The sequence below is a fragment of the Podarcis gaigeae genome (genome assembly GCF_964106915.1).
Source record: "Podarcis gaigeae genome assembly, chromosome: 16".
NCBI lineage: Eukaryota > Metazoa > Chordata > Lepidosauria > Squamata > Lacertidae > Podarcis > Podarcis gaigeae.
In genome coordinates, this window is record NC_139693.1 from 18,063,099 (window position 1) to 18,090,246 (window position 27,148).

At 43.3% G+C, this 27,148-nt stretch overlaps 1 protein-coding gene across 3 annotated transcripts; it reads right to left on the reverse strand.

Moving 5' to 3' along the window:
* Positions 1 to 1,758: 1,758 nt before the first annotated feature.
* LOC310834088 (arylacetamide deacetylase-like 4) lies at positions 1,759 to 27,148 on the reverse strand. Of its 3 annotated transcripts, none has more exons than XM_083717450.1 (4): positions 26,718 to 27,078; positions 25,387 to 25,600; positions 6,530 to 6,593; positions 1,759 to 2,571 (listed from the first exon to the last, which is right to left on the reverse strand). In XM_083717450.1, exons 1-4 carry the CDS (start codon positions 26,892 to 26,894, stop codon positions 1,794 to 1,796), a joined length of 1,233 nt encoding a protein of 410 aa, XP_083573576.1. In that variant the 5' UTR covers positions 26,895 to 27,078; the 3' UTR covers positions 1,759 to 1,793. The 3 variants fall into 3 exon arrangements, with proteins under 3 accessions (XP_083573576.1, XP_083573575.1, XP_083573577.1); XM_083717449.1 differs by lacking the exons at positions 25,387 to 25,600; positions 26,718 to 27,078 and adding exons at positions 7,862 to 8,078; positions 9,737 to 9,973; XM_083717451.1 differs by lacking the exons at positions 1,759 to 2,571; positions 6,530 to 6,593 and adding exons at positions 20,671 to 22,274; positions 23,704 to 23,767 and having other exon boundaries at positions 26,718 to 27,148.

Below are 27,148 nucleotides of genomic sequence, written 5' to 3' on the forward strand. Positions count from 1 at the left end.
TGAAAAAATTATACAAATTTTTCTGCATGTGCTATTATTAAAGAAATATCATGGAGATGTGTTATAGGTAGTACACAACCCCGGTTAAATTGGCAAAAATTTATAAATTGCCTTCAAATCTATGCTGAAGATGTAAATCAGGTCATCCCTTAAAGAGGGCACGTGTTGCAGTGGGACCTGGCAACCAAACCCTGTGTTGTGGGTGGGTAAGATTGGATAGCCACAACACCCAGTTCATAGGTCCCTTGATGCAGGGTTCAATCAGGCCAATGGGATCAAGGGACCTCCCTCCTTTGGAATGTAAGCTGCCTCCTTGATGAATCCAAAAATATGATCTGCTATTTTTCTCCACTTTCCTCTCCCCGGCCGCAACTCCTAGCACTTGCTGTTGGTCCTCCAGTCAAATGTGCTTTGATGCAGCAGACTTTGATTGAGTGGTCTGTGTGTTGCCTGCTCCTCGAAAGAGCAAGAGGAAAGATGGAAGGATGGGGAATCATTTCCCCTCGATAAGATTTTATTGAGACCTTTATTAATACATTACAATAAAAAACAGACTAAACAAAAGAAAAAAAGTTATGGCAGGGGACATGGAGGTGTGTTGTTTTCCTGGGTTGGCATGACATCAAATTGGCCTTGCACCTGCCTGGGAAGTGGCCATATCTGGGGCAGTGGAAGTTTATGGCCTCACTGGGCTTTCATACCAATACTGGGTCTGCATGTCTGGGTGTGTGTGTGTGCATGCCATTTGGGTATTTGACTCAGGGGAAATAAAGCTTTGTTTTGACATTGCTGGACATGGATGTTCTATATTTTAAGCCGTTAAATAAAAATCACTGCTGTGTCTTGTAAGATTACACACCAAGTGGTTCACTGCTGTATCTGACAGTACCCTGAGTGTATACCACCGAGGTGCCCTCCAGGCTAACCGCCTCCTTTGATGTAACTAAGGGCGGATCTACACACACAGTTTTTAACGTAAAGGAAGGGTTAAGAAATGGTTTTGATAATTATAGATGGACACACAACTTTTTACATTCATAATGTGTTACTACTTTAGTTTTTAATCACTTATTTTTTAATTGTTTTATGCTGATATGTTTGTGAAATACTGCTCACATGTCCCTATGTAATGTTTTACTTTTCTTTTTTTTCTGCTTCCAAACTCTGTTCCCCACCCACAATGATGTTCAAGGGGGAGTAACAAAGGACACAGAGGGAGGGAGGAGAGAGAATTAAAATGTGACACCAGGGGGTGGAACACAGCAACCAGCAACCATCATCAGAGAAAGAAACAGCATTTTGGAAAATGGTGTGGCCAAGTACAGTGGTACTTCTGGCAACGAACCTACGGTAATTTGTTCTGGAGGTACGTTCTTAACCTGAAACTGTTCTTAACCTGAAGCACCAGTATAGCTAATGGGGCCTCCCGCTGCCGCCGCACGATTTCTGTTCTCATCCTGAGGTAAAGTTCTTAACCCGAGGTATTGCTTCTGGGTTAGCAGAGTCTGTAACCCAAAGTGTTTGTAACCCGAGGTGTTTGTAACTCGAGGGACCACTGTATTACTAACATTTGATGAAAAAAACCAAGGTAAAAAACCAAGGTATGACCCACAATATTTTATAATGACATATCAAATATCATTTGATATTTATTCAAGTGAATGAGGGAGAAATGAGGATATGATTCTTCCTCTTTTGTGGGAGGATATTTTTTCCTCATTGTAACAATCCTGAAGTAAAAAAAACTCTGATCCAAAGTTTTACTCAGTCTAATTTATTAAAATCATTCATTTCTATAAACCTTTTAAGAACTGTATTACACTCTGCAAACATTTCTGTGTGCTCGGATATTCAAGGATCCGCCCACAACCAGCAAAGACCATTATTCCGTGGAATCCATCTTGAACATGATACCATGTCACTGGCACACCATTGTCCTCTAACCGCTTCTTGTACAACAGCCCATCGTCCCGGAGAACATCATATTCACAGGTTAGAATGAAAGTCTCTGGGAGCTGGCAGATTATGTCATCCTCTGCTAAAAGGGGGGCAAACATTGTCTCACCAGCTCTTTTAACTTGTTCATAAAGTTCTTCTGAAAATGGAGCAGGTTCTACAGGAACATAGCCCCTAGCTTTAAATTCTTCTGGAATGTTATCAGCATTGATCCATTTTTGGTATTTCTCTCTCAAATCAGGAGGGACATGGGCGCCTTTCAGAATTCCATCTACATTCATTGTCTTCCCAGTGAGATATGTCAAACCAAGACTGACAGCTCTTTTCCAGAACAAGGGAGGAACTGAATGGTTTTGTTGATAGGATGGCAAATTGAAGTCCATTCCTTGGAGGAATGGGTAAATGAGGACCTGAGCTCGCACTCTTGGGAGGTCCTCTCTGGTCACCAGTTCTTGACAAATGGCTGTAGCATATGTGCCTCCACTACTCTCCCCAGCAAAGGCAATGCGGCTGGGGTCCACTCCGTATTCCTTTGCATTCTTCAGAAAGTGTATTGCAGCAGTACAGCAGTCCTGTACTGCGGTTGGAAATGGATACTCAGGACCTAAACGAAATCTAAAGAGAAAGCAAGATATCTTCAATATTCAGCAACACAAGCAAGGAATATTTTCCTGCATGACATATTGCAAGGGTTGGGAATCTTTCTCACCCTGAAGGCCACTTTCCATTCTATGTAACCTTCCAGGGGGCAACATGCCAACTATGGATGGGACAAGAGGCAAAAATGGAAAGCAAATGTGAACTTTCCCATTTAAGAAGTGGGTTGGTTCCCTATCCTCCACCCATTCCCAATCCTCCACCCAAGCAAGCAAGGCAGGCAGATGCCACTCAAGGATGGTGCAAAAGAGGGGCAATGGTGTGTGGCGGGGGGTTGGGGTGAGTTCACTGGGAGAAATGGAGAGGCCTGGAGTGCAGCATCCAGCCAATGTGCTTGAGGTTCTGAACCCAGATAAAATGCTAGTTGAGCATCCCGTTCTCAGTGGCCACTGGTCAATCATTGGAGAAACTCACAATCAGGACATGAGTACAGTGGTACTTTTCCCTCCCGCAATTTCCAGCAACTGTTCTTCAGAAGGACACTGCCTCCAACTGCAGAGGCAGACTATCGCCATCATGGCTAGTAGCCACTCGTAGCCTTATACTGTGTGCATTTGTTTAACCCTCTTTTAAAGCCATACTTTCTTTTATCTGAATTTTCCAGCATTCAGCTTCATTGAATGTCCACATGTTCTAGAGTTAAGAGAGAGGGATAAAAACTTTCCCCTGGCCGCTTTCTCCGTGCCATTAAAACGCTTCTCTATTTTGGATGCTTCCTTGATTTCATTTTCCATCTCAGGATCTCCCTGAGCGTTTTGATCAGGAGTGTGGCGTTTGCCTCCTAGGTGGATCATAAGGAAAGGGTTAAATGTGTGTGAAGTGATTGGCCAGTGGGAACCCGAGGGGAGGAGTAAAAGTTAGAGTCGGAGGTGTGTGGAAGTCAGTTGGTTGTTGAGAGTTGCGAGTTGGTGGAGGCCAAATGGCCGAAATATTGGGAGATATTAGAACAAGAAGGAGATAAATTGAAACTGCAGAGCTTTGAGAAATTAAAAGATAAAGTGCGAGATTGGCTTCATTACTATCAAATAAGAGAGGCCTATAATTTGGACAAGAAATTGGGCTTCCAGGTGGAAAAATCGAAATTGGAAACAGAATTGTTAGAACCTAAAACTAAGATTCTTTCAAGAATGTATAACTTGCTGTTAAAGTGGAATACACAGGATGAAACAGTTAAATCAGCTATGATTAAATGGGCACAGGACATCGGTCATAACATTATGTTTGCTGACTGGGAAAAGTTGTGGACCACCGGTATGAAGTTTACGGCATGCAATGCCTTAAGAGAGAATATTATGAAAATGATTTATAGGTGGTACATGACCCCAGTCAAGCTTCCTAAAATTTATCACTTGCCTGATAATAAATGTTCTTTCACCTCTGGTGGACGTGCCCAAGGATTAAGGCTTTCTGGGAGATGATATATAATGAAATGAAAAAGGTATTTAAATATACCTTCCTTAAGAAACCAGAGGCCTTTCTCCTGGGCATAGTCGGCCAATTGGTGTTAAAGAAAGATAGAACGTTTTTTATGTACGCAACAACAGCAGCAAGAATACTTATCGCAAAGTATTGGAAGACACAAGATTTGCCCACCTAATAGACTACATGGAGATGGCAGAAATGACAGGCAGAATCCGAGATCTGGGAGAAGAAGCGGTGGAAGAGAACTGGAAGAAGTTTAAAGAATCTGCAGAAACACTGCAAAATTTATGAATGCTAAAATGTTGCTGGAGATTAAAACAATATGGCATTAGTGATATAGGTTCAAAACTATGTAAAATTGTAACAGAAAAAGGGCGAAAGATTGAAATAATATTATGTCAAAAGTAAATAATATGTTAAAGGCGTTTAAACATAAGGAGGAAAGATTGGAGACATAATAGAATGACTTTAATAATTAGAAATGAGTTATGAAAGAGGGTAAGGATTTGCTATATTTGATTGGGTAAAGAGGAACACAAAAAAGGGAGGTGTGAGGAAGTCAAGAAAGAAAGTTCTGAAATTATGAATTTAAAGGTTGGAGTTTTTATTTTAATTTTTTTTCTTTTTGATGGATGGAATTTACCTTTTTCTACCTTTTGGTTTTTTTATCTGTTTTACATGTATTTTTGATTGTCTTTGTTTTTCTTTATTTCTGTGGTTGTTATGTGCTTCTTTTTTCTGTAAAACCTAATAAATATATTATATTAAAAAAAAAAGAGTTGGGAGTTGGAGAAGGAAGAGGGAGGATAAGTCTGTGGGTTGGTCGAGTTGTGTTGTGAGAGAGTGAGAGGAACTGTTAGTGGAATCAGATAGTGGGATAATCAGTTTGAAGTTGTTAGTTGTTCATGCCTATAAAATAAACTCGACTATTTGTTAATGTTAACAACCGTCTGGACTCCGTGTGTACCCGAGAGAAACGGGTTGGTGGCAGCAAAGAGGCAATCACAGTGGTGGCACAGGGATCAATAGACCGTCAAACATCCGGGGACCCTGTGTGATCGCCACAAGGAGGATGGGAACACAACCCCAGTACGAAATCCCTCTTGGGACCCAGTATGACCACCCACAATGATTATGTGGAGAAGTCTGCCTCTTCTGGGATTTCTTGCTTCCTGGACTCAATGCCCTTTTTTCACATGCAGGGTGACACCATCCCCAGAAAGTCCCACCTTGCCTTCCTGAGATAACTGTGTGTCACTGGTTCTCTCCGTTCCACCAGGCTTCTCTTTCTGCCCACTGTATCCCTTGTGGCCTCTAAAACCAACAAGTCGAGTTCACCCATCTTGACCAGGAGGCTTCAGATCATGCACCAACGGCATTAAGGCAGCAAGGGCAGAGAGATGGTGGCCATTACTGTGGGGAAGGCTTGCGTTGTTAAGGGCTCTGAAGTTCTGGCAAATGACACTTCTCCCAATTTACCACTGCTGTCTTGGGAAGGTAAGTGTGTCTGATGTGCTGGTTTCTGCAAATGAAGTTTAATGTTTGTTGTGTGCTGCCTTGGAAGGAGTTGTGTCCTGAAAGGCAGGATATAGAGAATTGTGATAGATAAAATTGTGATGGATTTAGAAGCAATACCATCCTCTCATGGAGGATAAGGTTTTCCAAGGGTACTGCAACACTACAGAGCTGCCGGAACACACCAAAAAGGTGCCAGAACGCAACAAAGAAGTGAGTTCTGGTGAGTTCCGGCTGAAAATACCCCCCCTGCTAGTCACAAGGGGGGTGCCCCCTCCACTATCACAGGCAGTAATGCTTCTGAATACCAGTTGATGTAAATTGCAACTGGGGGTGGTGGTCTAGTGCTCGGGTCCTGTTTGTGTGCTTCTCATTGGCCACCTGGCTAGCCATCATGACAATCGCATGTTGAGCCCTTTGGGCCTGCTCCAGAAAAGATGCTAAAAGCCAGAGGGATTGGGGCCCAAGGTATGAAAATCTAAATGCAAAGGTATTATAACTGTTGGTTTCTATTTCCCTCACTGAGCAGCAACTGCAGTCACAAGACATTGTTTTGCATTCCACAGTCCAAGTTACTGTTGGATTCCCACGGGAAATGGGAGACTGGATGTGATGTACACTGGTTTCCTGTTTTTCAGTGTTCTCTTGGTTTCTTTGTTAGAGAGACAGTTGCTTCTCTGCTCTCACAGAGGCAAGATGCATGTTTGTATTCTCTCAGCATAGAGTGGAAATAAAGTTAAGAATGTGGCACATACTGCTTATCCTTCTGCTGTGTGGACTACTCTGCTTGGGCTCAAGATAAGACGAGCCTGTATCAGCTTCAGATGGGCCGAAGCTGGTCAAAATCTCACAATAACGGTTGGCAAAATCACTATGTTAAAACTTTATCAGGCTTTCTCTGAGCTCAGGTGTTAGGAAGAGTTAGAAGCTGAGGAGAATTACTCTTTTTTTCTGCTACAACAAGAGTGAAGATACTTACTCAGGACACATAACCACTGAGTCAGTTTGGTGGGCGATGGCACGGCAGATCCTTTCAGTGGTTCCTGGAAAAAAGAACAGAATACACACAGAGACACTATCAGAGATTATTTGATAGGCTCCATTACAAAACCTCTTAGCCATGGGTAGGCAAACTAAGGCCCAGGGGCTGGATCTGGCCCAATCACTTTCTAAATCTGGCCCGCAGATGGTTTGGGAATCAGCATGTTTTTACATGAGTAGAATGTGTGCTTTTATTTAAAATGCATCTCTGGGTTATTTGTGGGGCATAGGAATTCATTCATATTTCCCCCCCAAAATATAGTCTGGCCCCCCACAAGGTCTGAGGGACAGTGGACCGGTCCCCTGCTGAAAAGGTTTGCTGACCCATGCTCTTAGCAATTGACATTGAATTCACTATGAGTTGGATCCAGTGTTAGTCCTACTAAAAGTAAACTTGGTGAAATTAACAGCTATGATTAATTCTGGTCTGCTATTTTTTTATTAGAAAACAACAAGCACCTTTAATAGGTTTCCTCTGAGAAAAACTAAGTTGGACTGAACCATTGATAAATGGGGCATTGCCAGCTGAAAACCATTATGTGGATTTTGATCAGTAGCTCAGATCAAGCAGTGTCAATGGGTAAAAATTAGAACAGAACCAAACAGACCTCAACCCACATTCCTGAGCTTCTTTCTGCATTATTTCTGACCTTCTCTGGAAGACTTTTCATAGAAGTCCCTTGGCGCATGAAGCAAAAACGCCTTCTATGAAAATTTAAAGGTTTTTCATGGGCCACGATGCTAGGATTACCACAGAACTGGTCACCCATACAACGGGAAGCCTCAGCCTCAGCCTCAGCCTCAGCCTCAGCCTCATTTTTAATTTTTATTTTTTACAATCCCATCCTGCCAAGTTCATTGAACTTACACTACCTACTGTTCAGAAACTGCAGCTGATGCAGAATTCAGCAGCCAGCTTGCTCACGGCGGCAAGACAGTTTGAGCATATAATGAAAATGCCTGCCCAACACCTAAGGGCTGTGATCCCTTCGGTCCCCCCAATAAAAATATTTTAGGGGAGCCAGTCCCCCCAAAATTGATGGGTATTGCCATTTCAATAGTGTGTGTGTATTGATCATGTGATCAATATGCAGGGCAGGGCTTACTTGACCCCCCCCCCCACAATATTTTATTCAAATGATACGAGGGCAGCACAAACCACCTCCACCCCTCCATAGCAAACATTTCAGGAACTTTACATTATAGTAGCGCCCCAAATTCTCCTCAAAGAACATAGTGAACCGTTTCAAAAACAATTCACAGAACTTACGGATGCTTCCAAATAGTCCACAACCTCCATGAAAAAAGATGATTCCTCTTCTTTTCCCAGCAGGTGATGTTTTAGGCCAGTACACCCTCCCTGGCACTCCATCAAAATCCAGATCCTTTATGATCAGCTTTGGGTCCCTCATTACTGGAATGAACATGCACGCAGCCCTGAGTAAGGCAAATCTATGGCAGATGCCCAGTTTTTCCAGAATTCCTGCCTGATTGAACCAAAAAAATTACCATTGATAATTAGCATCAAATCTTTCTCATATATATAGAGGGGGGAGGGGAGTATTTGATCCCCCTGCTAAATTTGCTCATTTGCCCTCTGATGAAGAAATGACAAGTCCATAATCTCTGACTTTTGTCGCCTGGGTTTCTGGGGGCTTTCCTGTTGTTATTCTGACTCTCACAGCTACAATAAACCTACGATTAAAATTATGGACTGGTCATTTCTTCGTCAAAGGGCAAACGGGAAAATTTAGCAGGGGATCAAATACTTTCCCCCCTCACTCTGTGTGTGTGTGTGTGTGTGTGTGCGCATGCATGTGTGTGTGTGTATGAAACATATGTCTATTACCTGTGGAATGGAATGCCCACATGTGAGGTGACTACCCTGCATACACTGCATACTGTTTTTTGTTGCATCAATTAAGTGTTTTAAATTTGTTGTTAGCTGCCCTGAGCCCAGTTTTCTGAACAGGGAAGGGCGGTGTTTAAATAAAAATTATTATTATTATTATTATTATTATTATTATTATTATTATTATTATATCTTTTCCTTCCTCTTTGGATGGAGAGTGATTCTTCCTGAGCAGCACAGAAGTGAAGCCCCCGACCATTCCACTTCCTTGTATGCTTCTTCTTGATGGACACCATGAGAAACCACGCTAAGTGGGTGGTGTTCGGTGCTAGTCCTCCTCAGAATAAATCCACCTAAGTGGATATGAATAGCGCCTGCTGGATTAGGGCAATGTCCTATCTAGTCCAGCATCTCACAGTGGCCAACCAGGTGCCCCAATGGGAAACCCGCAAGCAGAAGCTGAACACAAGAGCCCTCTCCCTTTCTATGTTTTCCAGGTTCAGAGCCTAGCCATGGAGGCTAGTAGCCACCCAAAACCTTCTCTTCCATGAATTTATCTAATCCTTTTTGGAAGCTATTCAGTTTGGCAGCCATCACTGCCTCCTGTGTGACAGAGCTCCATAGTTTGAATATGTCAGGTGTGAAGAAGTACTTCCTTCTATCTGTCCTGAATCTTCCAACATTCAACTCCAGTGGATTCTCACAACTTCTAGTGTCAAGAGAGGAAGGGGGGGGGGGACTTTTCTCTATCCAGTTTCTCCCTGTCTTGCACAATATTATCATGTCACCTCTTAATTGCCCATCTGAAGAATATTCGAGAAATATTACAAACATTGCAGCCCTTTTTATAGGGGTGTAACTTCATCAGCGGTTGGCGCTGTGGTTTAAACCACTGTGCCGCTTGGACTTGTTAATCGGAAGGTCGGCGGTTCGAGGCCCCGCGACGGGGTGAGCTCCTGTTGTTTGGACCCAGCTCCTGCCAACCTAGCAGTTCTCAAAAGCATGTCAAAGTGCAAGTAGATAAATAGGTACCGCTCCGACGGGAAGGTAAATGGCATTTCTGTGCACTGCCTTGGCTTTGCCAGAAGTGGCTTAGTCATGCTGGCCACATGACCCAGAAAAACTGTCTGTGGACAAATGCTGGCTCCCTCGGCCTGTAAAGTGAGATGAGCGCCACAGCCCCAGAGTTGTTTGCGACTTAACTGTCCTGACAGTTAACTGACTTAACTGTTAGGGATCCCTTAACCTTTACCTAACTTCATCCCTGTGATATATGTAAAAAAAAAAACTTACCAGTATAAGTCCATATCCTGTAGAGAAATCAAAAAGTAGTAACTTTCCACGACAGCTGATTCCTCGAGGCAGCTGCATCCTGATAAGACGATAATAAGCTCCCCATGCAAACAGCAAGAAATGAATGAAAATGGTCATGTATAATATCAGTGTCCACAGACTTCCACCAAATGCCATTTCTCTCAGAGGCACAGACATAAGGACGTCGCCTTAGCTAATGCCGCTGGCTTTTGTCAGCCAACCCACTTAAATCCTAACTGAGAATAGTTAAGAACTGAATATCACTGGTTGTGGGTGTATGTTAATTGGTGTGAATTTGCCCAACCTCTCCTCTTGAGGGAGCTGCTTTGCTTCAATGCAATACTGTTGGCATCCTGCATTCACAGCAGTGCAGCATCTTGTTTAAAAGATCAGAGTACAGTATTGTGCCGCAGTGACTTATATAAACGAGACAAACATTTTATCATGCTTGGTGGACATGTAAAAAAGTTAATAAAAAAAATGGATACAAATGCATGCATTGATGTGGAGAATTATGAAGATTAAGTTCCAGTTGAAAGCAGAACTCTTCCTGCTTGGACTTATGGATATACAATTAGAAAATAACTATTTTTTCAATATATGATTATGGCAGGAGACGACTGTATGCACAAATATGGAATGACACATGACTGAGTCTTCTCATGGAAGAATGGTTGTTAAAATTAACAGACTTAGCCGAGATGGCAAAACTGACATGTTTAATCAGAGAGAGGTCATTGTTAACATTTACTAAAGATCAGAATGCTCTCATAGACTTTTTGCATGAAAAAGAAAATGAAATAATGACATATGGATTTGGAGATTGAAGGTAATACTTGGTTATAGAACGTGGTTTTGTTGGGTGACATATTGCCATGAATGAAGTACCTATAGTTTATATAGTGGACAGATGAAGACTTGGAAGTTTTTAAATTTCTGTATTTTATCTTTTCTGTTTTCTCTTTTAATTTCTTTTCTATCTCTTTCTTCTTATCGTTTTCTCTCATTCTCCCCCTTCCTTTCTTTTCTCCTCCTTTCCTTTTCCGTTTCCTATTTTTCTCTCTTTTTATTTTATTTAGGTTAATGTTGGATAAAAAAGATATTTGGTCTTAAGTTTTGTATCTCTTTTTATAAACTCTAATAAAATTTATTCTTAAAAAAGTGAGCTCTCTGCTGTCTGTGACAGAACCACTGACCAAGGGCTCAGAATGCTTGTTTCCCCTTCATCTCTCAACCACCTCCTGGTTAACATCTTGAGCATCTATGCTCCCACTATGTGCTCTGACATATGGACCAAGGACCAGTTTTGTGAGGTGCTAGACCACGCTATCAGGATGTTCCCAGCCTGCAAACACCTATTCCTGCTGGGAGATTTCAGTGCTGGAGTTTGGGGTGATCATCACACATGGGGCAATTGCATAGGTGACTTTGGTATAGGTAGCATGAATGAGAATGGACCAAAGCTGCTTGAGGTGTGCTTGCATCACAGCCCCTGCATCACAAACACCCCCCTGGACAGGACAGAATCCCAACAAAAATGTTGAAAATACGCCTCAACTCCTCTCTCATGACGCACCTCCATGGCCTTCTCTTGCAGTGTTGGGAAACAGGATCTGTGCCACAAGACATACACAATTCCAGCATTGTGACCCTCTACAACAGTGATGGCCAAACTTGGCCCTCCAGCTGTTTTGGGACTACAGTTCCCATTATCCCTGACCACTGGTCCTGTTACCTAGGGGTGATGAGAGTTGTAGTCCCAAAACAGCTGGAGGGCCAAGTTTGGCCATCACAGCTCTACAAGATCAAAGGTGACCACCTGTCAGGGACCGTGTTGAGGAGGGCTGCACGGAGGAAGAATGGTGGGAGCCACCCCCTCCCCCTGATCCTGAATCTTTCCAGGAGCAGGAGGACAGTATAGATTTGGAACAGTGGTTTGCAGAGGGACATAGTTCAGAAAGCAGAAGCTGGGAAATACTGAATGGGGAACAGCTAGGAGAAGAAACACTGTAAGATTAATAGAGATGGAAGCGGTTAACAGATTCACAGACGTTGGACAGCATTCCTCCGCCCAGCCCAAGGTCAATAAAAGCTCAGAAAGTCTCAGAACAGAAAGCACAACAGGTACAAGAGCAGATTATAAGATGCAGGAGTGACACAGAATATTACTTCCGGCTTGGTTCTATGGAAGACGGCTAGAAATTTCATCACAGCCGTACACACAAGATATCAGAGGCTGAGATGGGAGTAATCAGCCTCCCTACTCCCCCAGGGTCAGGGGTGGCAGTCTCATCCACCGTTTGTCCAACACCTGGCTCCAAGTTTGGAACGAATGAGGGGGCATGGGGCACTGGATGGAAAGCACTGTGCGTTTCTTGACAACTCTCCAAAGTCATCTCTTAAAATGAAAAATTGGATTTAAGTTTTGGACATGCTCTGAGTGAGGAGGGAGAAAGAGTGATTCATGTGACGGTCACCTCCAGGTTTGACTACTGTAATTCGCTCTACGCAGGGCTGCCCTTGAAGCTGTCCCAGAAACTCCAGAGGGTGCAGAATGCTGCAGCAAGGCTCCTCATGGGGTCTCTGCCATGGGAGCATATTCACCCAGTGCTTTTCCAGCTGCACTGGCTCCCGGTGGAGTACAGGGGCAGATTTAAGGTGCTGGTTTTGACCTTTAAAGCCCTTCATGGCTTAGAACCCTCATACCTACGGGACCGCCTCTCCCGGTATGCCCCATGGAGGACCTTAAGGTCCATAAATAGCAACACCCTAGAGGTCCCAGGCCCTAAGGAAGTCAGATTAGCCTCAACCAGAGCCAGGGCCTTTTCAACACTGGCTCCGGCCTGGTGGAACGCTCTGTCTCATGAGACCAGGGCCCTGCAGGATCTCATTTTTTCCACAGGGCCTGTAAGACAGAGTTGTTCTGCCTGGCCTTTGCCTTGGAATCAATTTGATTCCCTCCCCCTCTTTCTTTTTTCCTTTCTCCTCCTGTGATGAGGTTGCATTTTGATCTTTTAATGTTGTACTTTAATCTTGTTTTTTAAGTTGTATTTCAATCAACTTGTTTTTATTATAGGTTGTTAGCCACCCTGAGCCCGGTCTTGGCTGAGGAGGAGGGCGCAGTATAAATAATAATAATAATAATAATAATAATAATAATTATTATTATTATTACTCTGCTAATTAATTCAGCCACTGAGGTGCTAAAAAGGATTCGAGTGGAAGAAGGATTATCATGTGTGTGGAGCGGGTTTGTCAGAATGGAAAGGGGGGCAAGGCTTTTTTGTTTCACTTTCAAATTTTGCTTTCTATATTACTTGGTAAAATACCCTCTGGAAAGACCAACTACCGTATTTTTCGCCCTATAGGACGCACCGGCCCATAGGACGCACCTAGTTTTTTGGGGGGAAATCAAGGAAAAATTTTTTATTTCCCCCCAGGTTTGCGCAGCCACCCCCAAGCTAGAAGAGGGAGACGGAGCGCTCCCTCTCCCTCTTCTGCCTTCAGGGACAGCCTCCCTAGCCTCTGTGGGGCAGCGCACTCCGCTGCCCTGCAGAGGCTTTGCACAGCCACCCCCAAGCTAAAAGAGGGAGACGGAGCGCTCCCTCTCCCTCTTCTGCCTTCAGGGACAGCCTCCCTAGCCTCCGTGGGGCAGCGGCTTGCCCCGCTGTCCCCCGAGTTTGTGGGGCTGGGGAGAAGCAAGCTTGCTTCTGTTGGCTATTTGCAGTATGGTTGTGCTGCAGAGAGCTTGCTGGGGAGACCATGCATTAAAAAGGGACTCAAAAATAACTCAAACAAGGTTTTAATAACAAAAACAAAAACTCCATTTACACTAAATACATCAACAACAAACCAGACCCAACCACCAACCCATCCCCCAGGGTAATGGGAGAGCTAGGCGCTGCTCCTTATATACTACACCCAATTGCTGACACAGCTTAATCAATACAACTCAGCAGCACCTGCTATGTTTCACAGCTGTAAAGCTGGGTCTCGTTATCTTGCTCTGACCCTTGCTCTGGCCCCTTGAAGACATACACATTGGGTGGAACAATGATGAACCTTTACATTTAAAGAAACCATTCAACATTTCCCCTGCGGTTCATCATTGTGGAACAAAAACATAAAGCATACTTTGTACATGTTTTTCATGTGTAACCTTTGGAAGTGCTTTAGTAAAAATGTCTGCAATTTGATTGTCATCTAGAACATATTTAAATACAATCATTTCATCAGCAATTAGTTTCTTTACAAACTGTAAACGTAATCTTAAGACTCTAGTGCGCTGCGTATTGGTTTCTGAACACAGGATAGCGAGTCCACTCTGGGAATCAAAGTAAACTTTTACTGGTAGTGTTACTTGCATTTGTAGGTCTGCAAATACTTGCAGATACCATTCCACATCACGAGTGGCCTGAACGCATGCACATAATTCACTCTCTGTTGTGGAGAGACAAATAATGGTTTGTGTCTGGGACTTCCATTCAAATGGACAACCGTTATAACAAAACACCATACCAGACATACCCCTGCAATTATTTTGTTCCACTGCATGAGATGCATCGCAGAAAATTTCAAAACCTTTGTCAATGCTTGTTGTAAACTGCAACCTATAATGTTTGGTATGTTTAAGGTACATTACCACTTCCTTAAGAGCAGAGAAACATTGTCTAGTAGGCTTTTCCACAAATTTTGCCAGAAAGTGAAAAGCATAAGTTATATCTGGTCTTGAGATTCTTTGAATGAAATTTAGCTTGCCTATAGCAGAATGATACAAAGTTTTGTTAGGAAATGGCTTATCTTTACCTGTAAAGGTGAAACCAAACGCCATAGGCGTTTCCTTCCCCTTTGCATTTTCTAAATGTAGCATTTCAAAAAGATCATCAATTTTTGCAGTTTGATGAACCAGAAAAGATCCATTTTTGCCTTTCTCAATTTGCATGGATAAGTAATTTTTAGCTATGCCACCACATCAAATTTCTTCTGTAACTGTGAAACTACCTCTTCATATTCATGTTTAGTTTTTGTAGAAATTAACACGTCATCTACATAGACACATATTTTTGTTACAGAGTTTGCCCTTTCCTTTATAAACACACAATTGTCTGCCTTTCCTTGTGAAAAACCAATATCCAGCAATTCTTTTGCTAAAGTTTGGTGCCAATTCCTTCCACTTTGGTGCAGACCATAAAGGGATTTATTTAATTTGCATACCAAATCTTCAGTGGCATCTATGCCTTCAGGAACACGCATAAAAATTTGTTCTTTTAAATCTGCAAACAAATATGCAGTTTTTATATCTAGGTGATAAACAGAATGTCCACGTTGTGATGCATCTTTTAACAAAAGCTTAACTGTTTCATATTTTACACTTGGTGAATAACACAAATCATAATCTTCACCTGGAATTTGTTGAAAACCCCTAGCAACCAATCTAGCCTTGTACCTTAGAACTTCATTTTTGTCATTCATTTTAACTCTATAAACCCATTTTGAATCAATAAGTCTCATATCTGGGGTTTGTGGTACAAGAGACCAAGTGTTATGCTCTTTTAAAGAAGCTATCTCAGAGTTCATAGCTTTATACCAATTTACAGCTTGGTGCTTAGGTAAATTCTGAACATCATTGTAGCTTTTTGGCTCAAAAACCGCCTTATTGGCATATTCAGTATTAAAATGTTCATCTGCAAAACGTTGTGGCTTCTGTCTCTTTCTATCTGAACGTCTCAGTCCGGAAGGAGAGTCAGACTCCTCAGACTTAATGGGACTAAGTGAACCACTAGTTTCAGGTTATAAATCATCATTGTCAGATTGAAGAGATGCCTGTAGGCTAAGCTCACGGTCAGAAAACTCAAGAGAATCTAACCTCCCCTCGGGTGCCTGTGACTTTAAATCATCAAGCAAATTATCAGATTCAACAGGCTTTTCATCTTGTTCCATTAATTCAGAAGCACCATTTCCTGCTGCTGCTGCTGCTGCTGCTTCTTCCTCCTCAGTACTATCTATACCGTCAGTATCTTGGAAAACAGCAACTCCATTCCAATTTACAGTTTGTATCATGCTTCTGGTAATATGAAATTTGCCAGTTGCTGGTATGTAAATTCTGTATGCCCCCTGCTGGCAGCCCATTAATTTCCCCTGAACACTACTCTCACCCAATTTCTTCTTAGCGGGATAATGCACAATTACATCTGAACCCCAAATGCGTAGGTATTTCAGATTAGGGTGTTTTTTAAACAGCTTCTCATAGGGGGTGACATCTAAACCAGAATGATAACTGCGATTTCTAACATAACAAAACGCATTAAGCGCTTCAGCCCAAAAGTCTTTGGGCAGATTAGCATCGTGCAGATACGTTTTAACCCCTGCCTGTAGGTCACGCTGCACAACTTCAACAAGCCCATTTTGCCAGGGACTTCGGGGGCAAGATAACTCATGAGTAGTCCCCTGCGCTTCCAGGAATTTCTCAAAATCCTCAGAAACAAATTCCCCGCCCTGGTCAGAAAACAGTTTCTTAATTGGTTTGTTAAAGTGTGTTTTTACCCAGTTGCAAAAAACTTTGTACTTCTCAAATGCTTGTGACTTTTCAGCTATTGCATAAGTCCAACAATATCTACTATACTGGTCTATCAGGGTAAGCCAGTACTTAGAACCTCCTAATGATGGTGGGAGTGGCCCAACTAAATCACAATGTACACGCTCAAATGGCTCAGTTACTTTCGTATCTGAGTACCTACCCTTGCGTGCAACCTTAATCTTATTCTTGCAACAGGATAGACATTGCATAAAGAATTTACATGGTTTTAAGTTGAGGCCATTAACAATATTCTTTGTCTTAATTACATCAGGAAAATTCAGGTGTCCAAGAAGTCTGTGCGCCTCATGGACACACCCAGAATGTGGCCTTACATTCCTCAACCCCTGGCTTGACTGTGCTGCTCTGCAATTTATAGGCGATTGTGAGTAGGTGCAAAAATACAGTCTATATAAACCATCAGATTCCCAGGCATACAATAGACGTTTGTTCCCCTCAAAAAACTCACACCTTGAATTTAAGAAACGCACAGTTATGCCTTGATGAGCAAAACACCTTACTGACAATAAATTGTCCACTGACGGGCAGTAAATGCAGTTCGCTATGGTAATGTTTAAAGAGTCAAGTTTAACAGTACCCCTGCCAAGCGACTGCAAGACTTGTGAATTAGCTAAATGTACATTACCAATTTCCTCTTCAAAAGAAATAAACAAGCTTCGATCATTGCAAACGTGCTGAGATGCTCCTGAGTCCACAATAAAAGAATTCCACTTGGCAGCTTTAAATCTTTTACGATCTGTAGTCCGAGCGTGAAAAGCTCGCGGCTCATTTCTGTCTCTACGGTACGATGTCGGCTGCTGGGCTGACAACCGTGATTGACGAACAGAAACAGACTTGGGAGTACTTTGCTTTCTTTTGGATCTGCAGTCCTTTGCAAAATGTCCTTGCTTATTGCAGAACCAACAACGCTTGGCAGCTTTAAATGCAGTTGTATCACCACAAGTTTGCATATGGCGTTCCTCATTCTTTCTGGAAATAGGAGTGCTTATGGCACAAGCCTCCCTTCTGTCCAACTCGCCCATTAATCTTGCCGTTACCCCTTTCACAGTTAATTGTGCTGGTGGAACGGCAGATATCTGGCTAGCTATACCATCAAAGTCCTCGTTAAGGGAACAAAGAATGATAAAAACATACTGAATATCAGGTATGTCCATGTCCCTTCGAATTACGGTAATTTGCCGCGTATTGCCTCCAGACGTCTCAAGTGTGCTGCCAAATCACCACCAGGCTGCAACTTCGTCTGGTACAACTGCTTGAAAAACGTTAATGCAGATGCTGACTCTTTTCTAATATACACTGCTGCAAGACTGTCCCACATTTCTTTGGCAGTTTTCTTATTCCTTATATAGACTACTTGCTGGTTGCTGACTGCCAAATTAATTATCGCACTGGCTTTTGCATCTCCTTTCGACCAAGCATTAGTTACAGGGTTAGGAGGGTCATCAGTTACATGGGTCCATACTTCTCTAGAGGTCAAAAGCGCCTCCACCCGAAAAGACCATACACTATAGTTCTCATCTGTCAGCTGTGGGAAGACCAGAGCCTTCTCAGCTTCAGGAACCCGGTCAACCATTCTGGAACTCTTCCAGACCCACAGAACTACGCCAACAGGAGAAGGGGTTTTCAAACCTTTCTCAGAGTCCAAAAATACGCAGTCATCCACTCAGCAGCTGGGCCCATAACCAAAGATGTTGGCTATTTGCAGTATGGTAGCGCTGCAGAGAGCTTGCTGGGGAGACCATGCATTAAAAAGGGACTCAAAAATAACTCAAACAAGGTTTTAATAACAAAAACAAAAACTCCTTATACACTAAATACATCAACAACAAACCAGACCCAACCACCAACCCATCCCCCAGGGTAATGGGAGAGCTAGGCGCTGCTCCTTATATACTACACCCAATTGCTGACACAGCTTAATCAATACAACTCAGCAGCACCTGCTATGTTTCACAGCTGTAAAGCTGGGTCTCGTTATCTTTCTCTGGCCCCTTAAAGACATACACATCAGGTGGAACAATGATGAAGCTTTACATTTAAAGAAACCATTCAACAGCTTTTCCCACCCACCAGCCTCCAGATCAGGTCGGGGAATTATGGGGTGGCGGCGCTCCGCCTCCTCGCTATCCCGCAAGCTTGTGGGGCTGGCAGGGGGGGAAAGCAAGCTTGCTTCTCCCCCCCGCCAGCCTCCAGACCAGGTCGAGGAATAGCGGGGTGGCGGCGCTGCGCCTCCCCGCTGTCCCCCAGCTTTTGGGCTGCAGGCTCTCGCTCTCCAGGCTTCAGCGAAAGCCTGCATTCGCCCCATAGGACGCACACACATTTCCCCTTCATTTTTGTAGGGGGAAAAGTGCGTCCTATAGGGCGAAAAATACGGTACCTGATTATTATGTGTTATGGAAATTACGGGCGGGGGGGTACATCTTTAAAGTTAAATATTACAAATATTATGCCTGAATATATCCTTCCAACTTGACAGCTCAGGGAAGTCACCTAGCTTTAAAAAATAATATCCTTTCCCAGTTCCCCCCATTCCAAAGCTATTTTCCCCTTGCAAAAGGACTCCAGGAAGTTCTCAGAGGTGACAATTGCTGGGCTCAGTGTTAGCCAAAGGAAGCCAAATCTCATCACCTGACTCGCCACAGGCTCCAAACATGCAAAGGAACTTCTATTGTACTTTTGGGTGGTGGGTACTTAAGACATATTTGTCTACGCTAATCTTATACCTGAGTCTTGCCCTGCCATGTCTGCTTATGCTAATCTTGTACCAAGGACTTGTCTGACATGTTTGCCAAGGTTAACCCCTCCCCTTCGAACTGTATTCTGGGATGTGGTTGGAAAGTTTTAAAAGTCTTTGTCAACCCATCCTCGGGGTTCAAAATTTGCTCTTTGAACCTATTGCGCAATAAACTTTGGTCTACAGCTATTTGCTCCGGTTGACTGGACTCCTTCTGCAGGGACCCACGGGCTCTGCCCGACGAGCTGGATAACTGAGCAGCCTCACACCCAGATTTTTCCTTAACATTATGTAAGCAAATGAGACTGGGAAAGTTTGGCATTTGTCAATATAATATGGTTCTAATAATTATTAATTGTGTGGAAATGGTTTTACAATGAAAATTAAGACTTCTGGCTTGCTTGGAAGAGGATGAAATATTCCTCGGTTTGATTTACTTATCACCACAGAAGCAACATCTCATTAACAACTGGAGAGACGTCAAAGAATGCTGCATGTTTGCCCAGGATTTATGGCTGAGAGATGCGATGCAGTTCTAAATCAGCAAGCGGCCACGAACAGAGGTTGGGTCTGACCAGCTTGTTGAATCAAATTAGATAGCCATAGGGGAAGGTAAGACTTTAATATTCTATTTCTTGATATACTTCCAGGTTTACCTGGTGATACCTTCCCTGGAAAGGCTAAATGTTTGAATGACATCTGGTCTGGGAGAAGTGCTGAACAGAAGCCTTGATATGATTTTATCTGGACTGAGTGGATTCGGCAGCTGCCTGTAGTGGGAAGATTTTTGGACTGACATGGCAGAAACACCAGTTTGTGAAGAGATGCTCCTTATTGTCCTTAGGAAGACTTCCAGTACTGATATGAATAATAGTGGTGATAATGGACACTCCTGTCTTGTACCTTTCGTAATCTCAATATTTTCTGTTATTATATTATTTACTATAAGTTTTGCTCTTTCTTCAAAGTATATCGCTTTAATTCCTTTTTTTAAAAAACTGTTCAATGTCCATTAACTCCAAATTCTTTAATATAAATTCCCAAGATATATTATCAAAGGCCTTTTCTGTGTCCACAAAAAATAACATCGCCTGTTTTTCATTTCTGGCAGTCAGATACTAAATTATATTTACGAGATTCCGTATATTGTCTTTCATCTGTTTGCCATGTAGAAAACCTGCTTGATCCTTATGAATTATTTCATTCAATATTTTTTTCAATCTATTTGCCAATATACTTGCAAACAATTTGTAATCATTGTTTAATAGCGAAATCGGCCTGTAATTCTTTACTTGTGTTAAGCCCGAATCCTGTTTTGGTATTAATGTATATGCTTCTTTCCATGTTTCTGGTAGTTCTCCTTTTCTTAATATATTATTCATCACTTTTTTCAAGGGTACAAGTAGGGTGTACTTCATTTCTTTATAATATTGTGATGGCCTGGGAATCGGATTCAGAGGCTGAACCTGAGGAATCCCGCCTCCAGGACCAGCTGAGCCGGGGCTGGGGCTTGAACCTGAAGGGCCCTCACCTGTGCCAGATCCTCAGGAGCAGACACCAGCTGAATATGCTCTGGCTCTGGAGGTGATCGAAGATCCATTGCCTGCAGGTGCTCCACTATCAGCCCTGTCAGGGGATGGTGAGGTTGCCTCTGGGTCCAGTAACCCTCCAGCCTCTCCTGAGCTGCAGAGGCTCAGGGCAGAGAGGCGGAGGGAACTAAGTTCTCGCGGGAGGAATGCTCGCCTCCAGGCCAGGAGAGGCAAGTCACCTGTGGACCAGGACCGCCCTATGCCTCGGGGCAGATAAAAGCTGGCCAGCCCCAGTTCCAGGTTGCGGGAGCAATGTTGTTGCTAGCCTGTTCCTGCCTGCACCCTGTCCTGCTCTTCTGCCAGAGTTCCTGACCACACCCGGCTCCTTGCCTTGGACCCCGCTTCAGCCTTGATGGACAGCCTCCATACCACACCCTCGACCTCGGACTGGACTCGGACCACGCCACATGGTAACCCCCTGGGACCAGCACAAATATTTTGCTGTAAATCCATCCGGTCCTGGTGCCTTTCCACTTTTCAATTCTTTTATTGCAGCTTTAATTTCTTCTGTTTCATTTAGGTCATTCATTCAGTCTTTCTTTTCTGTCAGTATTTGTTGCACCCCTTTTCGTCTCAAGAAATCTTCTATCTTCTTTACATCATCTTTTCCAGCTTACTTATATAATTGTCTATAAAAATTCACAAATCCTTTCCTAATTTCTTTCGGATTATCTATTTCTTTTCCTTCCACGATAATTTTGTTAATAGTGTTCTGTTCTAACAAATTAGAAAGTAAAACTTTGGAACTAAGTTTTTCTTTTTACTTTAGGATTGGCACAATGAGGAACAAAAATTTCCTCCACAGAAGTGGAAGACTGCCATTTCTATAAACATTTTAAGAACTCTACTACATGCAGCATACATTTCTGTGTGCTCGGGAATTCAAGTGGCCCCCAACCAACAAGGCCCAATATTCCATGTAATCCATCTGGAAGATGGTGATATGTCACTGGCACACCATTGTCCTCTAGGCGCTTCTTGTACAACAGCCCATCATCCCGGAGAACATCATATTCACAGGTTAGAATGAAAGTCTCTGGGAGCTGGCGGATTATGTCATCCTCTGCTACAAGGGGGCAAAACATTGTCTCATTACCTCTTTTAACTTGTTCATAAAGTTCTTCTGAAAATGGAGCAGGTTCTACAGGAACATAGCCCCTAGCTTTAAATTCTTCCGGAATGTTATCAGCATTTATCCATTTTTTGTATTTCTCTCTCAAATCAGGAGGGACATGGGCGCCTTTCAGAATTCCATCTACATTCATTGTCTTCCCAGTGAGATATGTCAAACCAAGACTGACAGCTCTTTTCCGGAACAAGGGAGGAACTGAATGGTTTTGTTGATAGGATGGCAAATTGAAGTCCATTCCTTGGAGGAATGGGTAAATGAGGACCTGAGCTCGCAGTCTTGGGAGGTCCTCTCTGGTCACCAGTTCTTGGCAAATGGCTGCAGCATATGTGCCTCCACTACTCTCCCCAACAATGGCAATGCAGTTGGGGTCCACTCCGTATTCCTTTGCATTCTTCAGAAAGTGTATTGTAGCAGTTAAACAGTCCAGTACAGGGACCGGATAGGGATGCTCAGGAGCTAAACGAAACCTAAAGAGAAAATAAGGTGGTATCAACATTCGACATTTTCCTGGATCGCATTTGGCATTTCCCCTTGAATTGGAAATCCTTTTCACCTCTAGTGCCACATTCCTTTCTGTGAAACATTCTGGGCCCCAGAGACCAAAATGGAAAGCAAATGCAAACTTTCCCACTGGACAAGTAGACTGGCTCCTGCACACAGCCACACATTCCAGCCAGGCCGATGCCACTCAAGGAGGGTGCAAAAGAGGGGCAATGGTGGGGGGTCTGGGGTGAGTTCAGAGAGGGAAATGGAGAGGCCTGGAGTGCAGCATTCAGCCTCTGTGCCGGAAGTTTTCCACCTGAATATGCTAGTTCAGCATCCCATTCTCAGTGGCCAGGGGTCAATCATTGGAGAAACTCCCCAAGCAGGACATGAGTACAAGAGCCCTCTTCCCTCCTGCAATTTCCAGCAAGTCTTATTCTGACCATACAGACAGACTATAGCCATCATGGCTAGAAGCCACTGGTAGCCTTAAACTCTTAAATTTGCTTAAACCTTTCTGAAAGTCATCCAAGTGGGAGGTCATCCCTGCCTCCTGTAAGAGTGAGTTCTATAGCTTAACTTTGAACTCTTTGAAGGAGTACTTTCTTTTATCTGAAACTTCCAGCTTTCCACATGTTCCAGTGTTATGAGAGAGCAATAAAAAAACTTTGCCGTAGCCCAGCCATAGGCAAACTGGGCCCTCCAGATGTTTTGGGACTACAATTCCCATCATCCCTGACCACTGGTCCTGCTAGCTAGGTATCATGGGAGACAATATATGGAATCTTGTAGTCCCAAAACATCTGGAGGGCCGAGTTTCCCTATGCCTGCCCTAGCCACTTCTTCCATGCCATTATAAACTTCTATCTTCTGAATCTTCCTAGATTTCATTTTTCATCTCAGGATCTCCCTGAGTGTCTTGGTCAGGGGGATGAGAAATTGGGTCCATTTCCTGGTGGGGCCAGGTTGCGGTCCAGCTGCCTAACCACTCACCTCAGCGTTGGGGCGGGACAACATCCCGCATCCCACTGGGGGAGACCCCGGCCACGTCAGTTTGCCAGGTGGCCAATCAGGTCACTTGGGGGCGTGGCCGGGGACGATTTAAACCATGACGTGATTCAGTGGCTTCCTCTTTCAGCCTCCCGCCTTTCTTCTAGGCTTCACATCGGGGCATCTGGTTGGCCACTGTGAGAACAGGATGCTGGGCCAGCAGCAGAGCGCTCATGCTCAGAGGGAGTGGGCCCCAAGGCATAAAAATCTAAATACAAAAATGAACACCCATTCCACAGGTTGTCAAAAATCACTATGTTTAAAGCTTTGTCAGGTTTTCTCTGGGCTCATGTGCGAGGAAGGGTTGCAAACTATGGGGAATTTCTCTTTTTTCCCTGATAGAATGAGCATGAAGATACTTACTCAACACTTACAACCACTGAATCAGATTGTTTGGCAAAGGAACGGCAGGCCCTTTCAGAGACTCCTGGAAAAAAGCACACATCACACACGGCCTGCTGTGAGCAATTATTTGTTACACTGCATTACAAAATTCCTTGATCATTCACATTGAAATCACTGTGAGTTGAATCCAATATTACTTCTGCTGAAAGTAAACCTGCTGAAATTAACAGATATGATTAATTCTGGCATGGTAATTAATTTTTTATGTCACAAAATGTATATAACACTTTGTTATGTACTGAAGTTCTCACCCTGGGCCAGCAGGGGGGTACTGTAGATAGTTATGCAAATGAAGGATCGAAAGTGACGTTCAGTGATTGGATAGTTTGTATGCAAATGAAGGATCGAAAGTGACGTTCAGTGATTGGATAGTTTTAGAAAGTTGCTACAGTTACGTTGTTCTGGAGCTCTATATAAGCAGGCTGACTGAGTTCTTCAGTTCAGTTCTGTTCTGGCCTCTGAACAAACAAGAGCTGTTTGAAGAATCGCTGTGTCATCTGATATGTTCGCCCACAACTTAACACACTTGATTGTGGATCTCCGCTGGAAAATCTACATTAGATTGAACCCTTTATAAATGGGGCGTCACTAGCTGAAAACAAGGATGTGGATTTTGTTTTGCCCTGTTATTTCTGATAATCTCTGGAAGTCCTTTCATAGAAGTCCCTTGAGGCATAGAGAAACCCCTTTGACATTATAAGGATTTATCACTGACCAAGATGTGAAGAATTACAACAGAATTCAGCACCATTTCCTGCAATTCTATCTTGCCATGTTCATTGAACTTAAATTGCCTACAGTTTGGAAACTGCAGCTGCTGGAGAATTCAGCAGCCCATTTGCTCAAGGCCACAAGACGGGTTGAGCATATAACGCCAATCCTGGCCCGACTGCATTGGCTGCCAATTGGTTTCCAGGCCCAATCCAAAGTGCTGCTTTTGACCTATAAAGATTTAAATGGCTCAATACCACAGTACCTCAAGGACCACCTCACCCCATATAAACCAGTCTTGACCCTGCAATCATCATCTGAGGCCCTTCTTCATGTGTCTCCTCTGTGAGAGGCCCAGAGGGCAGCAACAGGAGAAGGGGCCTTTTCTGTGGTGGCTCCGAATTTGTGGAATGCTGTCCCCAGGGAGACTCACTTGGCATTTTTATTACATATGTTTAGGTGCCAGGCAAAAGCATTCCTCTTCTCTCAAACCTTTGGCTAATTAAACAATCTACATCCTTGTAAACTGTCTGTTGGGAAGGGTTTGTTATTGTTTCTTATTATGGCATGCAAGGCAGTATAGAAAAAGAAATATAATCAGTGCTCTTTTCTGGGGGTACACAGGGGTACGCATATCCCTAAACATTTTTGTGAATCTTTATACTTTTATCCATTTGCTGCATTCATTTTCCCTGCTTTGAACTATAAAATGGTGATTTTCTTGAGTCAAATGAGAGTACCCCTAAGCATTTTTCAGAAAAAGCACTGATTATTATTATTATTATTAATAATAATAATAACAATGGGGTAGCAGAAACCAGCCTCCACCCCTCCATAGCAAACATTTCAGGAACTTTACATTACAGTAGCACCCCAGATTCTCCACAAAGAACATCATGAACCATTTCAAAAACAATTCACAGAACTTACGGACGCTTCCAAATAGTCCAACACCTGGATGAATGAAGATGATTCCTTTCCTGTTCCCAGCAAGTGTCCTGGGCCAGAACACCCTCACCGGCACCCCATCGAAAACCAGGTCTTTTATTATCAAGTTTGAGTCCTTCATTAATGGTGTTAACCGGCCCATGGACCTCATAATGGAATATCTATGGCAGATGCCCAGTTTTTCCACAAGTTTGACCTGTTTAATCCAAAACATTTAGCATTTATAATCAGCATTACATAATTTCTATCTCTTTCTCTCTGGCATATGTCTGTTGCCTGTGGGATGGAACCCAGGCATATGAGGCGACTAAACTGTATATCCTTTCCTTCCTCTTTGGATGGAAAATGGTTCACCCTGAGCAGCACAGAAGTGAAGACCCTGCCCACTCCCCTTTCCTTGTATGCTTCTTGTTGAAGTCCTTAAGAATCACATGGAATGGGTGGTATTCAGTGCGAGTATTACTCAGAATAAATACATTGGAATGGATAATCATAGAATAATAGAATCATAGAGTTGGAAGAGACCACAAGGGCCATCGAGTCCAACCCCCTGCCAAGCAGGAAACACCATCAGAGCACTCCTGACATATGGTTGTCAAGCCTCTGCTTAAAGACCTCCAAAGAAGGAGACTCCACCACACTCCTTGGCAGCAAATTCCACTGTCGAACAGCTCTTACTGTCAGGAAGTTCTTCCTAATGTTTAGGTGGAATCTTCTTTCTTGTAGTTTGGATCCATTGCTCCGTGTCCGCTTCTCTGGAGCAGCAGAAAACAACCTTTCTCCCTCCTCTATGTGACATCCTTTTATATATTTGAACATGGCTTCATATCACCCCTTAACCTCCTCTTCTCCAGGCTAAAGCAGAGCCCGGTGGATTAGGACAATGGCCAATCTAGTCCAGCATCTCACAGTGGCCAACCAGGTGCCCCATTGGGAAACCCACAAACATGACCCAAGCACAGGAGCCTTCTCCCTTTCTATGTTTTCCAGGAACTTGTGTTCAGAAGCATTGCTATCTCCATCTCTAGAGCCAGAACATAGCGATGACCAGCCATGGCCTAATCTTCTTTGGAAGCTATTCAACTTGGCAGCCATCACTGCCTCTTCCATAGCTTCAATATGTTCATGAGAGTGTCATAAGAGAGGAAGGAAAATGTTTCTCTATCCACGTCCTCCATGTTATGTAAAATTTAATAAATTTCTATCATGTTGCCTCTTACTCGCCTTTCCTCTAAACTAAAATATTTCAAACGTTGCAGCCCCTTTTAGAGAGGTGTCCCTTCATCCCCGTGAAATATGTAAAATAAACTTACCAGTATCATGAGATATCCCAGTGAGAAATCACCGAGTAGTACTAATGCACGGCAGTTCATTCCTCGAGGCAGGTGGGTCCTAGTAAGACGATAATAAGCTCCCCATGCAAACAGCAAGGAGTGAATGAAAATGGTCATATATAATATCAGCATCCACAGAGTTTCACCAAATGCCATTTCCCTCACTCAGAGGCACAGAGACAAGGACTTCGCCTTAGCCAATGTTGGTGGGTTCTATAAGAGAATCACCTATGCCATGTGGGGGAAAAACATCCTAGGCCAACCCACATACCGTAGTTCTCAGTTGAGAAGGAAACAAATAGTTTAGTAATTTAGTAAAACATTGCAGCTCTCCTGGATTCCTGGAAGACACTGTTGTGTTGTTCCTCACACAGGGTGTGGGTACACGTTGGTGGGTGTGTATTTGCCTA

What these genes read in the sequence shown, in the direction of transcription:
- LOC310834088 (XM_083717449.1), bottom strand. Translation starts at nt 9,934, where the DNA reads ATGTCTGTGCCTCTGAGAGAAATGGCATTTGGTGGAAGTCTGTGGACA. An exon ending in CAGGATATGGACTTATACTG is followed by an intron (nt 8,079 to 9,736) that starts GTAAGTTTTTTT and finishes TGGTTCAATCAG; the next exon opens with GCAGGAATTCTGGAAAAACT. An exon ending in TCAGTGGTTATGTGTCCTGA is followed by an intron (nt 2,572 to 6,529) that starts GTAAGTATCTTC and finishes CTTTCTCTTTAG; the next exon opens with ATTTCGTTTAGGTCCTGAGT.